The sequence below is a fragment of the Rattus rattus genome, chromosome 15, assembly GCF_011064425.1.
Source record: "Rattus rattus isolate New Zealand chromosome 15, Rrattus_CSIRO_v1, whole genome shotgun sequence".
NCBI lineage: Eukaryota > Metazoa > Chordata > Mammalia > Rodentia > Muridae > Rattus > Rattus rattus.
In genome coordinates, this window is record NC_046168.1 from 40773733 (window position 1) to 40792317 (window position 18585).

The window sequence follows — 18585 nt, forward strand, 5'->3', positions numbered from 1 at the left end:
TTATGGGCTGGTATGGTTTTCTTCTGCTTGTCCCAAAGTAGGAACATTCTTTCTTTTGATGTAAACTAGTTTTACACAGTATACTGATGTTTTTGGACTGAAAAGTAGAAAACTTCACATATGAAGCAGAACTCAAGTCAGCTTTTTTTTTTTTTTTTTTTTGGTTCTTTTTTCGGAGCTGGGGACCGAACCCAGGGCCTTGCGCTTCCTAGGCAAGCGCTCTACCACTGAGTTAAATCCCCAACCCAAGTCAGCTTTTTATATAAAGTGTTTTATGTCATCCTAACTTTAAAAGGTTTCAATTCACAAGTAAGTACTTTATACATAAGATATAAGACATTTACTTATTACAAATTTAATCTTTAAATGTCTTTAATTATAACTTGAGAATGACCCCAAAATTACTAGTTAATAGTTGCATAAGTAATTAGATCCCAAAATTTGGAAAGTAAACTTTAATTGTATAGTTATTGGTGCACAATGAGGAAGTATTAGTTACTTATTTCTTCTTTTTAATAACTGAGATGCAAAATGAAAGAATTCAACAGAACAGAACATCTGTAAGATGCAGGGAAGTAAACTTTACTTGGGTTGCTTTGAATTGTGCACAAATGTGCTTCAGTGGTCTGTGTCAAAGCTAGGCATCCTACTTGACTTCTTTGGTGCTGGAGTTTAGATTGAACCTAGGGTCCTAAGTATGGCAGCTACATCCTCCACGATCTTTATTTCCAGCCTTCATTATTTCATTATTATTTGTGTGTGCGTGTGTGTGTGTGTGTGTGTGTGTGTGTGTGTATTTGTGTGTGTGTGTGCGCGCGCAAGTGTCATATCTCTAGGGGCAGGCACACATGTGCCACAATATGCTGTGGGAATATTAAAGGACAACTTGGTGTAGGTAGTTCTGTCACCTTTATCTTGGTCCCTAGGATTTGAATTCAGGTGCCATGGCTTGTGCTGCTGCTGTAGCACCAAAAAGTCACTCAGGTCTTTAGGTGCTGAGTTTAAAAAGTATAACCTGCACCCCACAGTTGCTTTTGTTTTTGTAGAGAAATTGATTTCTACAGTTAAAGTACACCAAGATTTAGTTGGTTTTTAAAGTGTAGTGTAGGCCTAATCTTTGATGGAATCCTTCCTCATGAGTGCCTTGTGAACTTAAAGGGGATAATATATGACCAAGGCAATTTAAAATCTATTTCTATATGAATAAAGTTTCGTCAAAACAACCTTGCCCATTGGTTATATATTGTCTATAGCTAATTATGCATTATAGTGGAATTGCAACTGGAGGCCTGAATAGTTGTGACAGGCTATCTGATCCATAAAGCCTAACATTTTATAGTCTGGCCCTGGGGTGGGGGGAGTCAACCCATAATTGAATGTCTGTGTATTTGTAAACATAATTCAAATTCACTATTTTGTTATACTTATTAAGAGGAAATCTATATCAGTATTTCTAAACTATCAACAGTGAGGGAATAAAGTATAGTAGTTCTTAAATTGTCTAGTTCCCTTTATACAATCAATGATTTTATTTTTTAAGCAAAAATTAATCCTGATTAAGCAAACACTTTTTACATATATTGTCTACTTGTATTTTTTTGAATCTTTTGTTTTGTTTGATTTTCATAAATTCTGCTTGGATAGCTTTATTTTCTGGTCCTATTGCCTGAGCTTTCTTAATCCTAATTATTCTTGAGCTCTGCCATACAATGCTATGGTCTTTGATGGGTCTTCTCAGTCAAGGGTCTTCCCAATCAACTGAACTGCTGCCTGCCAATTTGACATTGTCACTTTAAAAGCACCATACTTAGTACTCAGCATAGGTCAACACGTTGTAAAATGAGGACCTCTGTGCATGCATTTTGAAATAATTTCAGATATTCTAAAGATATTTATAAAAATGTCTGAATCTTCAAAATGTTGATAAACCTCTAGTGAAACGTTTGTCTCCAATTTCTAACTGTATGTTTAGCTTCTCTATTCATTCAACTTAAAAGTGTGTCCCTCCAAAAATGTGTCTTTGCAAAATTAAACTTTTCAGATCTCACACTCTTAAATTGTTTAGGGCCAGGATTTAAAATGTTTTGGTTAGCACAAGAAGAAATGGGTTTCACTCTGAAGTTTTAACAAACATACACAAAAAAAATCATACGTGCCAGGCTGAGAGACGCATGCCTTGAATCCCAGCACTTAGGAGGAAGATGCAGGTAGATCTCTTGAGTTTGATCGCAGCCTGGTCTACAGAGTTCCCGGACAGTCATACATACAAAGATACTTCTAAAAACAAAATCTTATGGAAGGTATTTACGAACTGATTTTACGAGACGTAAGAATGGAAAACTTCGGTACTGAGTAAAAAAGACTATCCAACCTAGGGAGAGGAGAGACGAAATGCTCCACTAAGGTTTCCGGGGTCGACAGGATGAAGTCTCCCACGGTTACCTCGGTCTCAGGCAGGCTCCAGTCTCCAACCTAGCGCCTGTGAAAAATCGACTAGAGTTGACTTCACTCCCGCCAACTGCTTCCGGATCGTGGTGGGGTCGTTTCCGGGACAGCATGGCGGCCACGGAGGATGACAGACTGGCGGGGAGCGGAGAAGGAGAACGGCTGGATTTCCTGCGGGACCGACACGTGCGGTTCTTCCAGCGCTGCCTCCAGGTCTTGCCGGAGCGGTATTCTTCGCTGGAGACGAGCAGGTAATTAGTCGCTGCGGCGGCGGGGCTGGCGATGGCGGCCTTCCCGATGCGCGCCGCGGATCGGCTGGACAGCCCGGACCTGCCGGGTTGCACTGCTGCCGGGCCTTAACCCCGATCCCTGACTTGTCCTAGGCCTCCGGGTCCCCTCCACTCTGCACTTCCTCGGTCCCGGCCTCCCTCTGTATCTCCCCTGGCTGCCGGCACCCACTCCTAGTGCCCTGGGAGGTGTATGGCACTCCTAGCCCAGGACTTTTGGAATCTCCCGGTTCCGCCTCTTTTCACTTCCCAACCATTTTGTGTGAGTGTCCCTTTCCCACTCTCTTAACATCCTGTGGGTCACTTAATGTTTACAAAAGCAAAATATTAAGTGTTTGGCCCTCATCACTCCTGCTCTGACCTCCCCCCTTAATTAACTCTTAATTAAAAGGCAAGGGAACCCCTAAGATATGATTAGAAGTTTACTTAGGAGGAATTGTAAATCTCATGGTAGGATTAAAAGTTTCGGTGTTGCCTGAAGCATCCTAAGGCTGGAATGGGCAAATGTTTGACATCAAACAAAGGATAAGGAACTGTTACGGAAGTATAACTGAGAAAACCAAGGGTTGCTGTGCACTGCTATGTTTTGGAGCCTGGCAGCAGAGCTACCTAAGGTCGGATGATGAGAAACATAGGTATTATTTTATTTCAGACAAGATCGCACAGTAGCCTGGAACTCGCTGTAGACCAGGCTCATTGTGAACCACTTGCCTCTGCCTCCCAAGTGCTGGGATTAAAGACACAAGGCACCACATCCAGTACCCATTGGTTTTGTGCTGGCATCCTCTACGTTTTCTGAACTAGGAACTTACAGTATATTTTGAACACTTCATGACTGGTTCAGTTTGGGGATTTTTATAGATGACTTCTCCAAATGAGATCAAGAAATACTTAACTGTGGTAGGTGTGGAAATGGAGCTAAACAAGGCAGGCTAGCACTTTGAGTTCTTTGCTATTAATGTAGAGTTTCTGAAGTAAATAGCAATGATATATACTGTAATTCAGATTTCTCTAGAGAAGCCTTTCTTGACTACCACCCAACTACCTGTAGTTCTTGGCTTGTTTAATAACTTTCTGTCTTTTATATAACACTGGAGCTGCCTTTTTTTTTAGTTGAGTGGCAGTAGCCATATTTGGCTGTTGTCAATCTGAATTAATTAGATCTGATTTAAAATTCAGTTCTTTTACAATGGCCTACACACTTCAGTTCTCCATGACATTGTAGCCACTGGCTGTTGTTTCCCAATGTTTGCGTCATCTCTCACTATGTCTTACAGGACAGCATTGCACTAGAACCTGTGGTGGCAGCTGCCATATACAAGGCATTAACAAGCCTTGTCAAGCAATGTGAGGTGAGCCTTAGAGGATGAACATACCTTTTTTAAAGCATTTAAATTTATTTTATGTGTATGAGCATTGTACTGGGTGCCCATGGATGCCAGAAGAAGGCCTGGAATCGGTTGTGAACCACTGTGTGGGTGCTGGGATTTGAAAACCAATTCTTTAGAAGAGCAGCCAGTGAGCCATCTCAGCAGCTCCAAGATGAACAGATTCTTTAAGAGAAACAGTGAAATATTGTTTATTTTTTTCCCTGTATCCACAGATACTGATTGGCCAGCATGAGTTGCTGTACTTCATATATTACATGCCTAGACTTCAAGTTACTAATTCCAGAGATAGGAATGTGGCTTAGTGGTAGAGCAACTTCCTAGCATGCTGCAGGCCATGGATTAATTCCAACATTAAAAAAAAAGTCCAAAATTTGCACCATTAATACAGTGAAGAGATATTTAACCTAGCCATCAGTAAAGAATTATAATTGCATTTTCAAAATCTTATTGTGTATATTTGTAAAATTAAGAGGGGTGCATGTCAGCACTAAACGATATATAATTTCTGCTCATAACTAACAGTAAAATTGTCTGAACTCATAAATCATTAAATAACTGCGGTTTAGACATACTGTCCACCACGTATTGTATGTATGTGTATTAGTGTGCAGTAACCTCTCACTGCACTGCTGAGAGCTGCTGTCTTCACCTTATGTCTAGTGAGCTACACTTGTATGGAATTTTTAAACATTTATTATTTATGTCTCTGTGTGTGTGCCTGTGCGTGTGTGTGCACACCTGTGTGTGTGCACGCGTGTACGTGTGTGTATGTGTGCGCACGTGTGTGTGTTCACGTGTCTGTGGAGGCCAGACATGGGTATGAGAGCCCCTGGAGCTGGAGTTACATGTGGTTGAGAGCTGCCCGATGTGGGTGCTGGGAACTGAACTAAGGTCCTATGCAAGAGGAGGTCCAGGCCCTCCTATAGAACTTTTTAAAATAATTTTTTAGTTTTCTTGAGGCCCATTAATAATGTCATTTAAAAGATCTGACCTAACAATATATTGGATTTTCAGTGGTTTTTTCTTCTTCTTGATTAAATCTGTATTTCACTTTGGTTATGAGTTTGCTTTTTGTAGTTCATAATTGATTTTAAGTTGTTTGTATTCTTCTTACAGACAAAAAGCAGCCAAGTTATTTATTTCAGGGTCTCGCTGGATAGTGTGTGGTGGCCTCCAGCACACAGGCTTCTTGCTTCTTCCTCTTGAGTACTGGAATTCCTGATACATGCAACCACACTGGCCAAAACCCGTAACTCTTGGGCTAAAGTTGGTTGGTATATTTAGACACCCAGTAACATTTTCTTGTTCAGTGCTTCTGTAAAATGATACCATTTCTGTTTCTGCTGTGCTAATGAGGACTTGTGAACCAAAGTGTGAAGCCGAGTTCCTGGAAGGAACTAAACCTTCCACTGAAACTGCTCCAAGGCTGGCTAAGGATTAGAACTTCTGTGGTGTGGAGAGGTTGGAGCCAAATTGCAATTTATCTTGGGCTATCTTCTTAATAGCCATTCCATGCCTCTGTGTCTGACCTAGCATCCTTGTTAAATAGATAAAAACTGTTTGAAATGTATTAACAAACTTCCACTGGCAAAAAGGCCAGGAGTGTCAGAAAGTAAGGAAGGAGCCTATGGCAGAGATTTTCTATTTGAAAAGTGATTTATGGCTTTCTTTGTTCAGTTACTATAAAAACTTCATCAAACTCTAACTACATTGAAATATAGAATGTAGGTTAACCTAAATCTATATTCCTGGGCCATGATCGCTCATGTTTGGCTCCAGAATAAACTATCTCTTACCCCTCTGACATGACAGTTGTAGTTTTTGTGTTCACAGAATAAATGATTTTTCATTTTCAAATGGCACTGACCTCGTGAAAGTAAGTATATTATTTACTGTTTCACCAAAAAATTGCATTATTTTTTTTATTAACTTGAATATTTCTTATTGCATTTTTTAATTAACAGAAAAAATCTTCAAAGACCATTTTTTTGACAGTGATGGAATTTGGTTATACTGATATGAGACAGATGAGTAGTGTGCTGTGAGGGTGTAGTAGTGAGTGATGATCTGACTGTGGTTTGGAAACACTGCCCTGTGTGAGCTGAGTAGGTTCCTAGGCATTGAACCCTTGTTTTGCTCCTTCCCTGAATAACCACTTCTGCCTGGGACTGTCAAGTGTCTTCAACAATGAAGACATCTTTGTGTAGCCTTAGGTAAGACTATGCATAATCAGGTTGCATTCTTCTAGAATGTTAAACAAGCAGCTACAGGAAGAACTGGATGGCGCTGGAGAGATAGCCCCATTGGTAAGAGTGTATTATTCTTGCAAGGACCAAAGTTCAGTTGCCAGCACCCACAGTGGTTCACTTACAGACTGCCTACAATTCCACCTTTACAGAATCTGATAACTCTGGCCTTTCTCTCCAGGGACTTGAACTCCTGTGTACAAACCCACATACTCGGGCACACACATACCCATGGTTTACACTCTTGCTGGTGGTAGGACCTAGGAGAATGGAGCTGATAATTGAGGCAGACTAAAGTCTCATGCAATAGTCAACTTTATTCTGAGCAGTAGACAGATTAGACTCTGAGGGTTAAGAGGAGTCACATGAATAAAGTGTCCACAATTACAAAGGCAAACTGCACATGATGGGCAAGCTAAGCTGCGAGTGGCAGAAACAAGTTTTTCTATAGAGGCATGTAAACAAATAATAGCTAGTTGTAATGAATGATCTGAAGTAAACTCCTATCCACTGCACCTGGGAAAGGCAGGAAAACATAATCCAAGAGTTCTGTGGTTTAGAAGGAACTGAGGTCAAACTCTTACCTTCTTTTCTTGGAGTATTCTCACGATTCTCACCCAGAATTCTCCTCAAACCACTCCATTCTTACACCTCTAATTAAAAATAAAAAAATAAATCTAGTGGTGTGTCAGACAGACATGAACATACAACAAACACGTAAAACCTACTTTTAGCCTTCAAGTTGCTCACATGCAAGCTTCAGTGGATTCCTGTACCCCACAGTTGAGAAGGGTTCATGATTCTAAAAGTTTCTTTCTTAAAAAAATTAAAACAAGGGTTTGACTGGTATTGTTCAGTTACTAAGAATACATTGTGAGGTTTGATTTGTTTTGTTTCCATATTTGTCAAGGTGGGGGATGGCATTTATATTATTTTAAAAATAGAATGAAGAGTATCGGTTGGTTTTATTTTGCTGTTGGTGGTGGTTTTTCCTTTGGTGTTTTGTTTTATTTTGTTTTGGGTTTAGGCCAGAAAATGGTTCATTGGCTTGATAGTTCAGGTGACATTTTCCCTTTCTCTCCTCTTAGGCTGACAATTGCATTTTTTGCACTCTCTGGGCTGGATATGTTGGACTCCTTGGATGTGGTGAACAAAGACGATATAATAGAGTGGATTTATTCCTTGCAGGTTCTTCCCACAGAAGACAGTGAGTGAGTTTTTAGCATTTTATTTTTAGTATGTTTAGCTGTTTTTGGCATGACATGCATGGGATTAGCAAATCATAGTATTTATTCATACTCAGAGCAAACTTTGCATATCCTTATTTTTCTTGTAATTCAGGATCCCTTTCTGTCCAGATATAACACGTAACTAGTATCGGCTTTAATCTGTCTTGAGAAAACAATTAGAATTATGGGAAGTTGGACTGCTGGTGTATCTGTAAGGTGTTTGTGAGTAGATCGAGCTGTCTCCTAATCTGTGAACTGAACTGCTAATTTCCAGACAACACAGGCGGAGTTGCTCCAAAATTCTTTCTAAAACATGTCTACTTTCCCAGTATCCTTTCTTTTCCACTACTTCTGGTGGTGGTGGGCTACAAAGGAGGTTAAAGTGTTTAAGAACCATCATTAAAAATCAGATTTGAAAAAATTAAAGTTACATATATGGGTACATGATAAATTGAAAATGTATAGGGTCAGCATGGTGGTGTGCACTGACAGTTCCAGTAACTTAGGACCTTAAGGCAGGAAGGTTGCTAGAGGACAGGAGTTCTGGACCGGCTTAGGAAATTAGTGGGACTCTTTCATCTGATCTTAAAAGCAAATAAGCAAATAAAACAGACAAGTTTAACTGTTAATAGTTAAATTGTAATTTAAATGTATAGAGAAGGCCCTTGAAAGGATATATAAAAAGTCTTTGTGGAAGTAGATGGAACAGAGATAGGAGATACCACAAATAGTCAAGGAACAAGCAAGGCAATAAACAAAGTCCCAAGACCACTTTTTCTAAGGGCCTATCAGGATGAACAAGATATCTGAGCCTACTTCCCTGTCCTAGCCCAAAGTCATTCTTGCCTGAAGCCTACTTCTTTGTTTTAGCCTAAAATCAGATTCCTCCCTGAACTTACTTCCCTGTCCTGGTCCAATGTCAAATTCCTGCCTGAAGTAGGCCTACTTTGTCCTGGCCCAGTGTCAAATTCCTGCTAAGTGGCCCCAAAAGCTCTCCACTAGGAGGCACTAGATAGAGTTTTCTTTTTCCTCTTAGTTCAGGGCAGTAAATGCTGTAACTGAGGCTTATCATGACAGTAAATGAATTGGTGTTTGCTTAGAACATATAACAGACCAGGTTGGGTAGTGTGTAACATCAGTAAGAAGATGGATTAGTGAGAGGGTATGGTGGTTTTAGTATGCTTTGCCCAGGGAGTAAGTGGCACTATTAGGAGGTGTGGCCTTGTTGGAAGAAGTATGTCTTTGTGGGGATGGTCTTTGAGGCCGTCCTCCTAGCTACAGTCTTCTTGCTTGCCTTTGGAACAAGATGCAGAACTCTCAGCTTCTCCAGCACCATGCCTGCCTGGATGCTGCCATGCTTTCTGCCATGATGATAATGGACTGAACCTCTGAACCTATAAGCCACCCAATTAAATGCTGTTCTCTATAAGACAACATTTTACCTTGATGATGGTGTATGTTCACAGTAGTAAAACCCTAACTAAGAGGGTAAGACATACTTACTGGTTTCTTTCTAAGTAGATATTTTCTCCTTTTTTCTTAATTTAATGTTTTTTATTTGTTTGTTTTGTTTTGTTTTTTACTTATTCACTTTACATTCCACTCGCTGTCCTCCTCCTGGTCACCCCCTCCCACAATCCTTCCCCATCCCTTCCCCATTTTCTCTGAGCGGGTGGGACTCCTCTGGGTATCCCCCCATTCTGTCACATCAAGTCTCTGCAAGGCTAGGCACATCATTTCATTGAGGCCAGACAAGGCAGCCCAGCTAGAAGACCATATCCTATGGACAGGCAACACTTTTTGGGATAGCCTCATTCCAGTTGTTCAGGACCCACATGAAGACCAAGCTGCACATCTGCTATATAAATACACAGAGGCCTAGATCCAGGTTCTTTGGTTGGTGGTTCAGATTCTTAGAGCCCCAAGGGTCCAGGTTAGTTGACTCTGTTGGTCTCCCTATGGAGTTCCTATTCCCTTTGGGGCTGCAATCCTTCCTAGTCTTCCATGAGTCCCCAAGTTTTATCCATTGTTTGGCTGTGGGTGTCTGTATCTATCTGAGTCAGTTGCTTGGTGGAGCCTCTCAGAGAGCAACTTGGTCCTGTCTGCAAGCGTAACAGAATATCATTAATAGTGTTAGGGATTGGTGCTTGCCCATGAGATGGGTCTCAAGTTTGACTGCTCATTGGTTGGCTGTTCTTTCAGGCATAGTAGACAGAGCATCACTTTGAAAAACTTGGTGATCTAGCTCTTCAGCCCATCCCCAGTTCTCTGTCTGTTGGACTCCAACAATCATTAGTGGCAAAGAACAGTTCTAAGTCTCCAGTCTTTTGAGAAAGTCCTCTATCTGCCATCTCTTTAATTGGTCTCAGTCTTGTTCTAAAGCTTATCTTCGAAAATTTGAAAGTGCACATAAAAACACTTCCTAGCTATGATTTGGTTTTGTTTCACACGTACATTTGTTTGTTTTGTGGAGCTGTGGATTGGACCGAGAGGCCCAGAGCATGGTAGGTAGATGCTCTCCATGATCTACATCCCTAGCCTGACTATCCAGCTTTCAGTTTCTTTGGGTCTTTCCTGGCATCTTTAAACATGGAATTTGGCACAATGCATCCTTGTAATAAGAAAGCCTTGTATTTTTTGAGACGTGTGACGAATTAGTTCTATATTCATAAAAGTGCACATTTCAAAATAAAATTTCCAAATTTCTCACTGGAATTCTGTCTGCTTTGTGCAGAAACCTAACTTTTAAAGTGGAAACCAAACAACAACTAATTCAGGTTTTGAATTGTACTAGCTGCCTGAGTGCACAGTGACAGCGGTGCTCTGGCCTAAGCATTACCTTTTGCTGTGTTATGTGTGCCTACCTAAGATTTAGAATGGGTTTACATTTCATAATATAGTTATCTCTTAAAAGAGGGGAAATATACACATTCCTATGAAAAGCAACTTGCTTTATTAAAGTGAGTCCTATATTGCTGATGCCAAGATGTGCTTGCAGGCAGGAGCCTGGTATGGCTGTGCTGAGAGGCTCTGCCAGACCCTGACTAAGATGCAGTTACTCACAGCCAACCATTGGACTGAGCCCAGGGACCCCCGTTGAAGAGGTAGGGGAAGGACTGAAGGAACTGAAGAGGACTGCAATCCCATAGGAAGAGCAACAGTTTGAGTTAACCAAGACCCCTCAGTTCCCAGGGACTAAGTGAATGTAGCAGAGGATTACGTTATCTGGCATCAGTGGGAGGGAAGGCGCTTGAACCTGTGGGGTTTGATGCTAGAGAAGGGGGATGCTAGAGGGGTGAGGTGGGGGAGCACCCTCTTAGAGGCAAAGGGAGGAGAGATGTGGTAGTAGGGTTGGTGGAGGACAGATGGGGAAGGGGGACAACATTTGAAATATAAACAAATAATAGAAAAATAGTCATTTTTGCTGTTTAGTTTGTTCTATATATCCCAGGTTTAACACAAACTTATGATTCCCCTGCCTCAGACTCTGAAGAACTGGGGTTACAACTGTGCACTACAACATCTAGCTAAAGTTTTTTTTAAGTTCTCATTAAACCTTTTATAAATACTTTGTAAGCTTGGGTGGTAAGTGTGCGTGCGTGCGTGCGTGCGTGCGTGCGTGTGTGTGTGTGTGTGTGTGTGTGTGCGCGCGTGCATGCCACAGCACTTGTATGGAGGTCAGAGGACAACTTCTTGGAATGGATTCTCTCTTCCTACTTTATATAGATTCTGGGGATTGAACTTAGGTCATGAGCCTTGCCTGCCTTTACCCAGTGAGCCATCTCACCTGTCTAACATTGTATTACGACTATCTAAATGTACTGTCTTAAATTGCTTGGCATATAATTGGTCTTTATTTTGAACTTAATAGCAAAACCATAACCTTTAAAGTGAGGTATTACCCAATCACCAAGCAAAAGTTTTTTAAGTTAAAATACGATTATCTAGGCTTCACAGTCACGGTTTTCATGTAAGCTTGAGATAGGACCCAGAGTGTTTCTATGTCTTGTCAGATTCTATGTACAGCTGATTCTAGTGGGCAGTCTGTATGCAAGGGACTTTTCGCTTGTTCTGCTGATCTAAGTCTGAATGCTAGGTGGTGCTCTTGAGTAATGTGTCACCTTCACCTGGCATACACTTGCAGGGATTAATTTGGAGAGAATTGCAATTATACTTGAATATGATGAAATGTGTAAGTTTCTAGAATTACAAAGGAATTTTGAGTAGAAAACAGACTTGACAGGAACTAGAAAAGAATGCCCAATGAACTTAAAAATGGTAAATATTGTTCTCTTAAGGAACATCATTTTTAAAAGATTGGTACTAAGTGTCTGGCTGATAAACCATCTTTTTCAGGCCCTAGGATTAAAGTACTAAACATTCCATGAGAAATAGGATCTTCCTTTGATGCTGTTGTTTACATTGATCTAGCTTCACAGTCCACAAGCCGTTCAAAAGAAGGAAGGAATACTACATTGTGTTCCATATGCTGTGACTGCCTCTGAACACTAAGTAGACTTTCATGGTGACACTGCGTTCTCCTATATGGGAAAGAGAGGACACTTTACTTTGAAGAAGTTTTTCTTTAAAAATTTGAAAAAAAAAAAAAAAAAGGTGCAGGGCTTTTTGTTTCCTCTTGTTTTGCTTTTGATATATTTTTTTTTTCCCTTTTCTTTTTTTTGGAGCTGGGGACCGAACCCAGGGCCTTGCGCTTGCTAGGCAAGCGCTCTACCACTGGGCTAAATCCCCAACCCCGCTTTTGATATTTTAATTGGCCAGTTTTAAATAGTCGCTGTTTATAAGCCATGGTCACTGCTAAGTTATAACCTGAATATGCCCTTTATCCTTTATGAGAACCCTGTAACATTCTTCTGGCATGATGTTACTATTCCAGTTAGGAAGTGGAGTAAATTTCAGTTGGGCATGCTCGTAATGTGCCTGTGATCTTATCTCTTGGGAGGAAGAGACAGGAGAAGCTGGAGCTCAAGGCTTTGGCTACCAATCTGAGTTACATGAGACTATCTCAGATAGATGGATGGATGGATGGATGGATAGATGGATGATAGGTAGGTAGGTAAGTAGTAGGTACACCTACGTAGGTAGATAGGGAAAACAACTCAGATAGTTTGTTACTTGCATGTAGAACACAAGTCTTAGAAAGAAAGGGGTCATGCCTTTGGTGAGTTTGGTTATTTGTGTCCATGCTAAAGTCTCCTAATGATTCAGTATTTTTGAGCATCAGTTTCTTCTGCTGCTTCTCAGGAAGGTTATGAATTTAACCTAACTAACCTTAGAAGCAGACATGAGGCCACTTTGTCTCTAAGGAAGTGATATTTTACTCTGAAGCATTTTCTTTGAAGTCAAACTGTATGTAAAATGTCTTACTGAATTGTCCTAAGTAATTGGGGCTGAAGAACTGTAGCAGTGAGTTTGGGCTACACTGCTTTGGTTCCTGGATTCCAGAATGAAAGACAAACACACATGTCAAGTAATTTTAAAATGCTTTGGCTGCCTCAAAGTCTGGGTACTCCTAAACCTTTCCCTTCTATCCCAGGCTAATCAGGGAAGTAGCCAGTGGCCACCCACCCGAATTCTCACATGGCTGGTTGGCATTCTTTCCTGCAGCTCCTATGTCCGTCTCCCACCACTTCATGACGAGTCCTCTGTTCCTTTCCCTAGCCCATAGAAATAGAAGGGTCCTGCCTCTTCCAGCTGTTGGCCACTGGCATCTTTACTGACCGATCAAAAACCAATTGGGAACAAAGAACTTCACTATTTGGACACACACATTCTCAATTAAATCAAAGCATTAGAACCAGTCCCCAACAAAGAACTTTCTAAGGAGGGAATTATACTCAAAATATGCATAGCTTTTATTTTCATGCTGAAGTAGATATCAGACTTTTATAGTGAAGTATCAATGAGTTGGTAGCATGGAAGGAGATCTTTATCAGGGAGAGAAAAAGAGGAAGCTGATGTTCAGGTTGGATCACTTTAAAGGAAATACACTTTAGACACACACTGCTTACTACCTTGAGAGTGATTTGAACAAAGTCATGATGAAGGATAAAGGCATCTGGTGGAGGCTGTTTGGAACCATGCTGACCCTGCACCTCAGATTCTTGTTTATACTTTTTCTGTCAGACATTGAGTTATTGCTGGTGGACTTTGTAGATGACAGTTAAGGTTAAACTAATCTGATGTTAAAATGCAGCCTATTCATAGGGGTCTTTCCCCTCATAGGTATACCGTGTGTGTGTGTGTGTGTGTGTGTGTGTGTGTGTGTGTGTGTACATAGTACAGTTGCATGAGCAGCATGTCAGAATGTAGTGAAAGAATAGACAAAAAAGGCAGAAGGATACTAATCTTGAGAAGAATTTGAGTGATAGCTGCTCTCTGGTAAGAGTCTGGTGTATAAGAAACCATAAGTGAGGCTTTAGGAGCCAAGGAGAGCTTGTAGCTAAGGGCCCAATGAAACTGAGGTCTCAGCCCCATAGTAACAGGAAAGTCATCTGTCAACAGTGTGACTGAGCTTAGAGGTAGGCTTTTCCTCCAGAATTTCAGTAAGGAAGTTAGTGCTGCAAAGGTTTGGTTCTTTGTGAGACTTGTATTGGACTTGTAAGATGATGCATGTGTCTTAAGGTCCTACATTTGGGTTGATAGCCCATCAGTGGTGACTCAGGATGGCAGTCTCAGTCCTGTCGTCCCACTGCTATTTCGCTATTCCCTCTAGGCTGTTAAGGCTTTACTATTTGCCTAATTATAAGCATCATACACATATGCTTTAATATTCTTTGTTTCTCTTGTTCAGATACAGCTTTCCATGTTGTTATTTAGTTTTTCTAATAATTACTTTCAACATCAGGATAATGCACACCTTGGTGGATGCGGATGATATTTTAGACTTTAAGACTTTTATGTCGCTTCTAAACTTGCTGTCAAGCTGCAGCAGACACTTCTGTGCATATGACCTCATTCATGAAGGCTCTGAAATGCTCTTGGATGTATCATCACTTAGAGAAAGGGTATGGAGTAACCTATGTTTTGTTACTATTAAAAACCTTAAATAATGGCTTACCTTTTTTTTTTTTTTTTTTTTTTTTTTTTTTTTTAGTCTTATCAAAAAATAAGGCATGTTCAATGAACTTACTGCCATCATTAGGACTGCCAATAGAGAGAAATGATTGGTAGGAAGTTTTCAATGTTTCTTATTTCTGCAAAGATGTATAAGCTACCACCTAGTGTTTCGAGGACACAGAGGGTGAGCGCAGTCAGAGCCTGCTTTGAAGAAACAGAATGGGAAAGTTAGGATTTGGTCTTCATCATAACAGGTGAAAGTTCATGGCATCAAAGTCCATTTTTATATCTATCATAATGGTTTTCTAACAGATATTGAACCTGTAATTATAGATGAGTGTTTGAGTTCTCAACTCATAATATAGTTACACAAATATACATAAACATAGATATGTGTATATGTATGTGTATATATGTCTGTATATTTCCAGAAAAAGGAAAACAGAATAGAAACCTACATATGTCAAAGCCAGGCACCTGAAATACAGGTTTAAGACTGAAATATGATCTACATTCTCTCTGGGATGATAGAACAATGTATACCTTTACTTTACTCATGTATCAAGAAGCAGTGAGCCAAGGTGAAAGACACTGGGTGGGAAGTCCAGGTTCTAGAGCCTGTTGTGTGAGCTGTTCCCTCCAACATGTCACTTAACCTCTGGGCTTGTTTCCTGATGATCCTTAATATGTAAGAGGATGTGATAGGAAGTCAAGAAGACCTGAGTCCAACCCCCAGCACCCACATAAAAGCCTGTCATGGCTGTACATATCTGTAAGCCCAGCTGTTGGAGGGTGGACTGGCCAGCCAGCCTACCTGAGCAGTGAGCTTTGGGTTCATTGAGACTCCATCTCTAAATAGAAGATGGGAGCAGTAGAGGAAGACCCTGGCATCCTCTTCTGGTCTCTGCATGTGCACACAGCCATGTATACCCTCACTTACCTGCATGCACCATATCTATATGCAGAGAAAATGGAGCTTTGGTACTAAAATACTGTTACTGAACAATCGTATAGTTAAACTGCCTATATTCTATTCAGAGGTGGTGTATTTTAAATAAGCAAATGCTTTGTTTTTCTAGGGTCAAATCTGGATCGCTGTGGTTTCCGAGGTTCTTCATATTTGGGTATTCCATTCAACCCATCAAAGGTTAGTTCTCTGTAGGTTGGAGGGTTGGAAAAGGACAGAAGGAAATTTTGGTGAGAAAGCAGATGATGTTCAGAAACACCTAGGCTTCTAGGTGCTATATGCTAAACATTAGTGATTTCCTGGAGAAACAAAATAAAACCTCAGGTACTTTCTGTGAAGTCAGTGAACTTCCCTGTGTTGCAGGGTTTATGCTGGACTCTTGTTTCTTAAGAGAGAGCTGTTTTCCAGAGTGACCAATGACTGTTATAGCAGGAAGCTTAGCTTCCCCAGCATTTTGGACAGAGGCTTTTGAATCAGATGATGCCAATGTATAGAGAAGTCCCAATGAAGCAAAGAGCTTTTTCTTCAGAGAAGCAGGGCCAGAGCAAGCACTGTAGGTTCTACTTGTGCCTAGAATTACCAGGATTCTTTATGGTAGACAGCAGAGCAAAGTCTGCTCACCCTCCCCCTTCCTTCTTTCTTTCACTAGGATGGTATGGCACTCAGGACTCAAGCGTACCAGGCTCCACCAACTGAGCCACATCCTTCCTCTCCTTTTTCTCTTTCAAAAAGAGGTCTCACAGGAGCCTGATACAGGAGGCTCTATAATGAGGTTAAGGTTGGCCTGGATTCTATAATCGGTTCTGAGTCAACCTGGGCTACAAGTAAAAATATGCCTCAGAAAGAAAGAAGAGGCTTTTTTTCTTGATGAATTAGTCTGCTTCCAGGATGGTTGTCATGGGATTACTCTGAGTCATGGGATTACTCTGAGTATTTCAAGAATTGTGTACACTTACAAGATGGATGAGAATCTCCCAGTCTTTCATAACTCTGAAGATTTTAGAAGGGACTGTGGTTGTAGAGTGATACAAGTCTAGATTGAGACTGTTCATTTTATTCCTCTTGCTTAAACTGTAGACAAGCTTGTTTGAATCATAGTCAGATGACATCAGCAAGATGTCTCCAGTTAAGTGCCTTGGTAGCAGGGGATACGGCAGCGAAGCATTTATAAAATGGGTTTCTCTTCTTTCTTTTTTCATATGTGTATTTTCCAACTTAAGCCAACCCTGCATAAAAGGAAGCTTTCTAGTTATGATGGACAAGGTTATCTGTCGACATAAGGTTTGATGCCTGTTGTGGAGTACAAGGCCATGTGCAGATGTACGTTGTGCTTGTTGGTGTAAAACAGTGATTTAATTACACCTTTACAAGATACCCTCTTACCTCCAAGGCATTTTATATCATGTTTTTTAAAATTTATTTTCAGACGGGGTCTTGAGTTTTCCTGAAGTTGACCCTAAACTCCCGGGTTCAGGCTTTCCATGTAGCCAGCACTGTAGTGTACCATTGTACCTGAATCCCTGAACAGTTTAGACACTCCAAGGACTGAAATCTCCCCTAAGAGTTAAATGTTTGCCCCTAGTTCATATGTTCTCATGTGCCTCACTGTTGTGTGGCCTTTTTCTGCATCTCTGGTAACAGGAACTAGAGACCCAGATATAATCACATAGGCCTACAAAAATCTCATAGAGGACAGCTGGGGGACAGAAAAAAACCTAAGGAAGTGAAAAGAGATTTTCCAGTACTATATATAAATAAAATTGCTCCATCAATATTTTCCCTTCAGACCTCCTGTGTGCCACTGCCATGCTAATATATGCATAGTTTTGATGGCATAAATACTCATAAATCCACCCATCTTATCCTTTCATTTATTTTGTTTCACAGATCCTATATTCTCTGTTAAGTTATGAAATACCAGGGATTTTCTTTATCTGCTTCACTTTTGATTTTTTTCCCCCCTCTATGACACCGTGTCCCTGTCTGTACCTTCCCAAGCTCCTGTTCTACTGCAGCAAAGAGTTCCTGTTTAAGTCTGTGTAGAACTGTATCTTCTTCATGACCATTTCAGTACTCATCTCTAGGTTCTCTCATTAGAACCACTCCGGTTTCTCTTCATCTCTTAAAGATCAAGGTTCATATTTAATTCACGTTTGGATTCCCTGCCATTCTTCCAAAATAGCAGGTGTTTGGTTTGAATACTGAAAAAGGAGACATGCTGTGGGCATTCCAAGAAGCCTGTTATGCATGTGAAATAGAGTTGTCGGGAGAATTAGAGCTTGGGTTCTGAGGAAGGACTCAAAATGTGGTACAATGAAAATTGGTGTAGTGAGACTGTATAAAAGAGTTGTATGTGGGTGGCTCAGTGGGTGATTTTAGAGTTAAAAGGATTGAATTTCATGAGATTTGCTGTGTGAAGAAGCACATGTCACAGCACTAGAAAATTATGGGTTCAAGTTTCTAACCCTTTCTAATACATTGACATTGTTGGCTAGATTCCACATATGAGGTTTAAAATGCGGTTTATTTCTGAGATTGTGTGACCTTGCTTAATATTATACAGATGAATAATATAAAATTAACTACATTCCCTTTTTATATTTGAATGCTAGTGTTTGTTAGAGGTTGACATGATTAAACTTCATGATAGAATGATAAGGTTATGTGATGAATAATACTGTGCTATTTAATTTAGGTTTATACCATATATAATACATATTTTTTGTTTCTTGGACAATGCTGGGAATTAGACTTACAGCCTCAACACACATTAGGCAAGCACTCTACCACTGAGCTCCATGCTCAGCCCAAGGTTTACTTCTTTTTATAAATTTTTTGGCATAAAATACCAAGTTTCTAACTTTATAAGGCATAACTTCTATAAATGATAGGGTTGGTTGGAACTAAGTAGAAAGTTTTAAGTGCGTGGTTTATTCAAGTGTC

The 18585-nt window shown here is 40.4% G+C and overlaps 1 protein-coding gene across 2 annotated transcripts in view; it reads left to right on the forward strand.

Moving 5' to 3' along the window:
* The first annotated feature begins 2555 nt into the window (after positions 1-2555).
* Positions 2556-18585, forward strand: part of Pggt1b (protein geranylgeranyltransferase type I subunit beta) — a 43391-nt gene continuing 27361 nt past the window's right edge. The window contains exons 1-4 of one of the 2 annotated variants that reach the window (XM_032885347.1): positions 2592-2696; positions 4010-4084; positions 7458-7576; positions 15755-15822. In XM_032885347.1, coding sequence (XP_032741238.1) covers positions 7495-7576; positions 15755-15822 — 150 coding nt within the window. In that variant the 5' untranslated portion in view covers positions 2592-2696; positions 4010-4084; positions 7458-7494. Of the gene's footprint in view, positions 2697-4009; positions 4085-7457; positions 7577-15754; positions 15823-18585 lie in introns of both variants that reach the window. The other variant, XM_032885346.1, reaches the window with a different exon arrangement.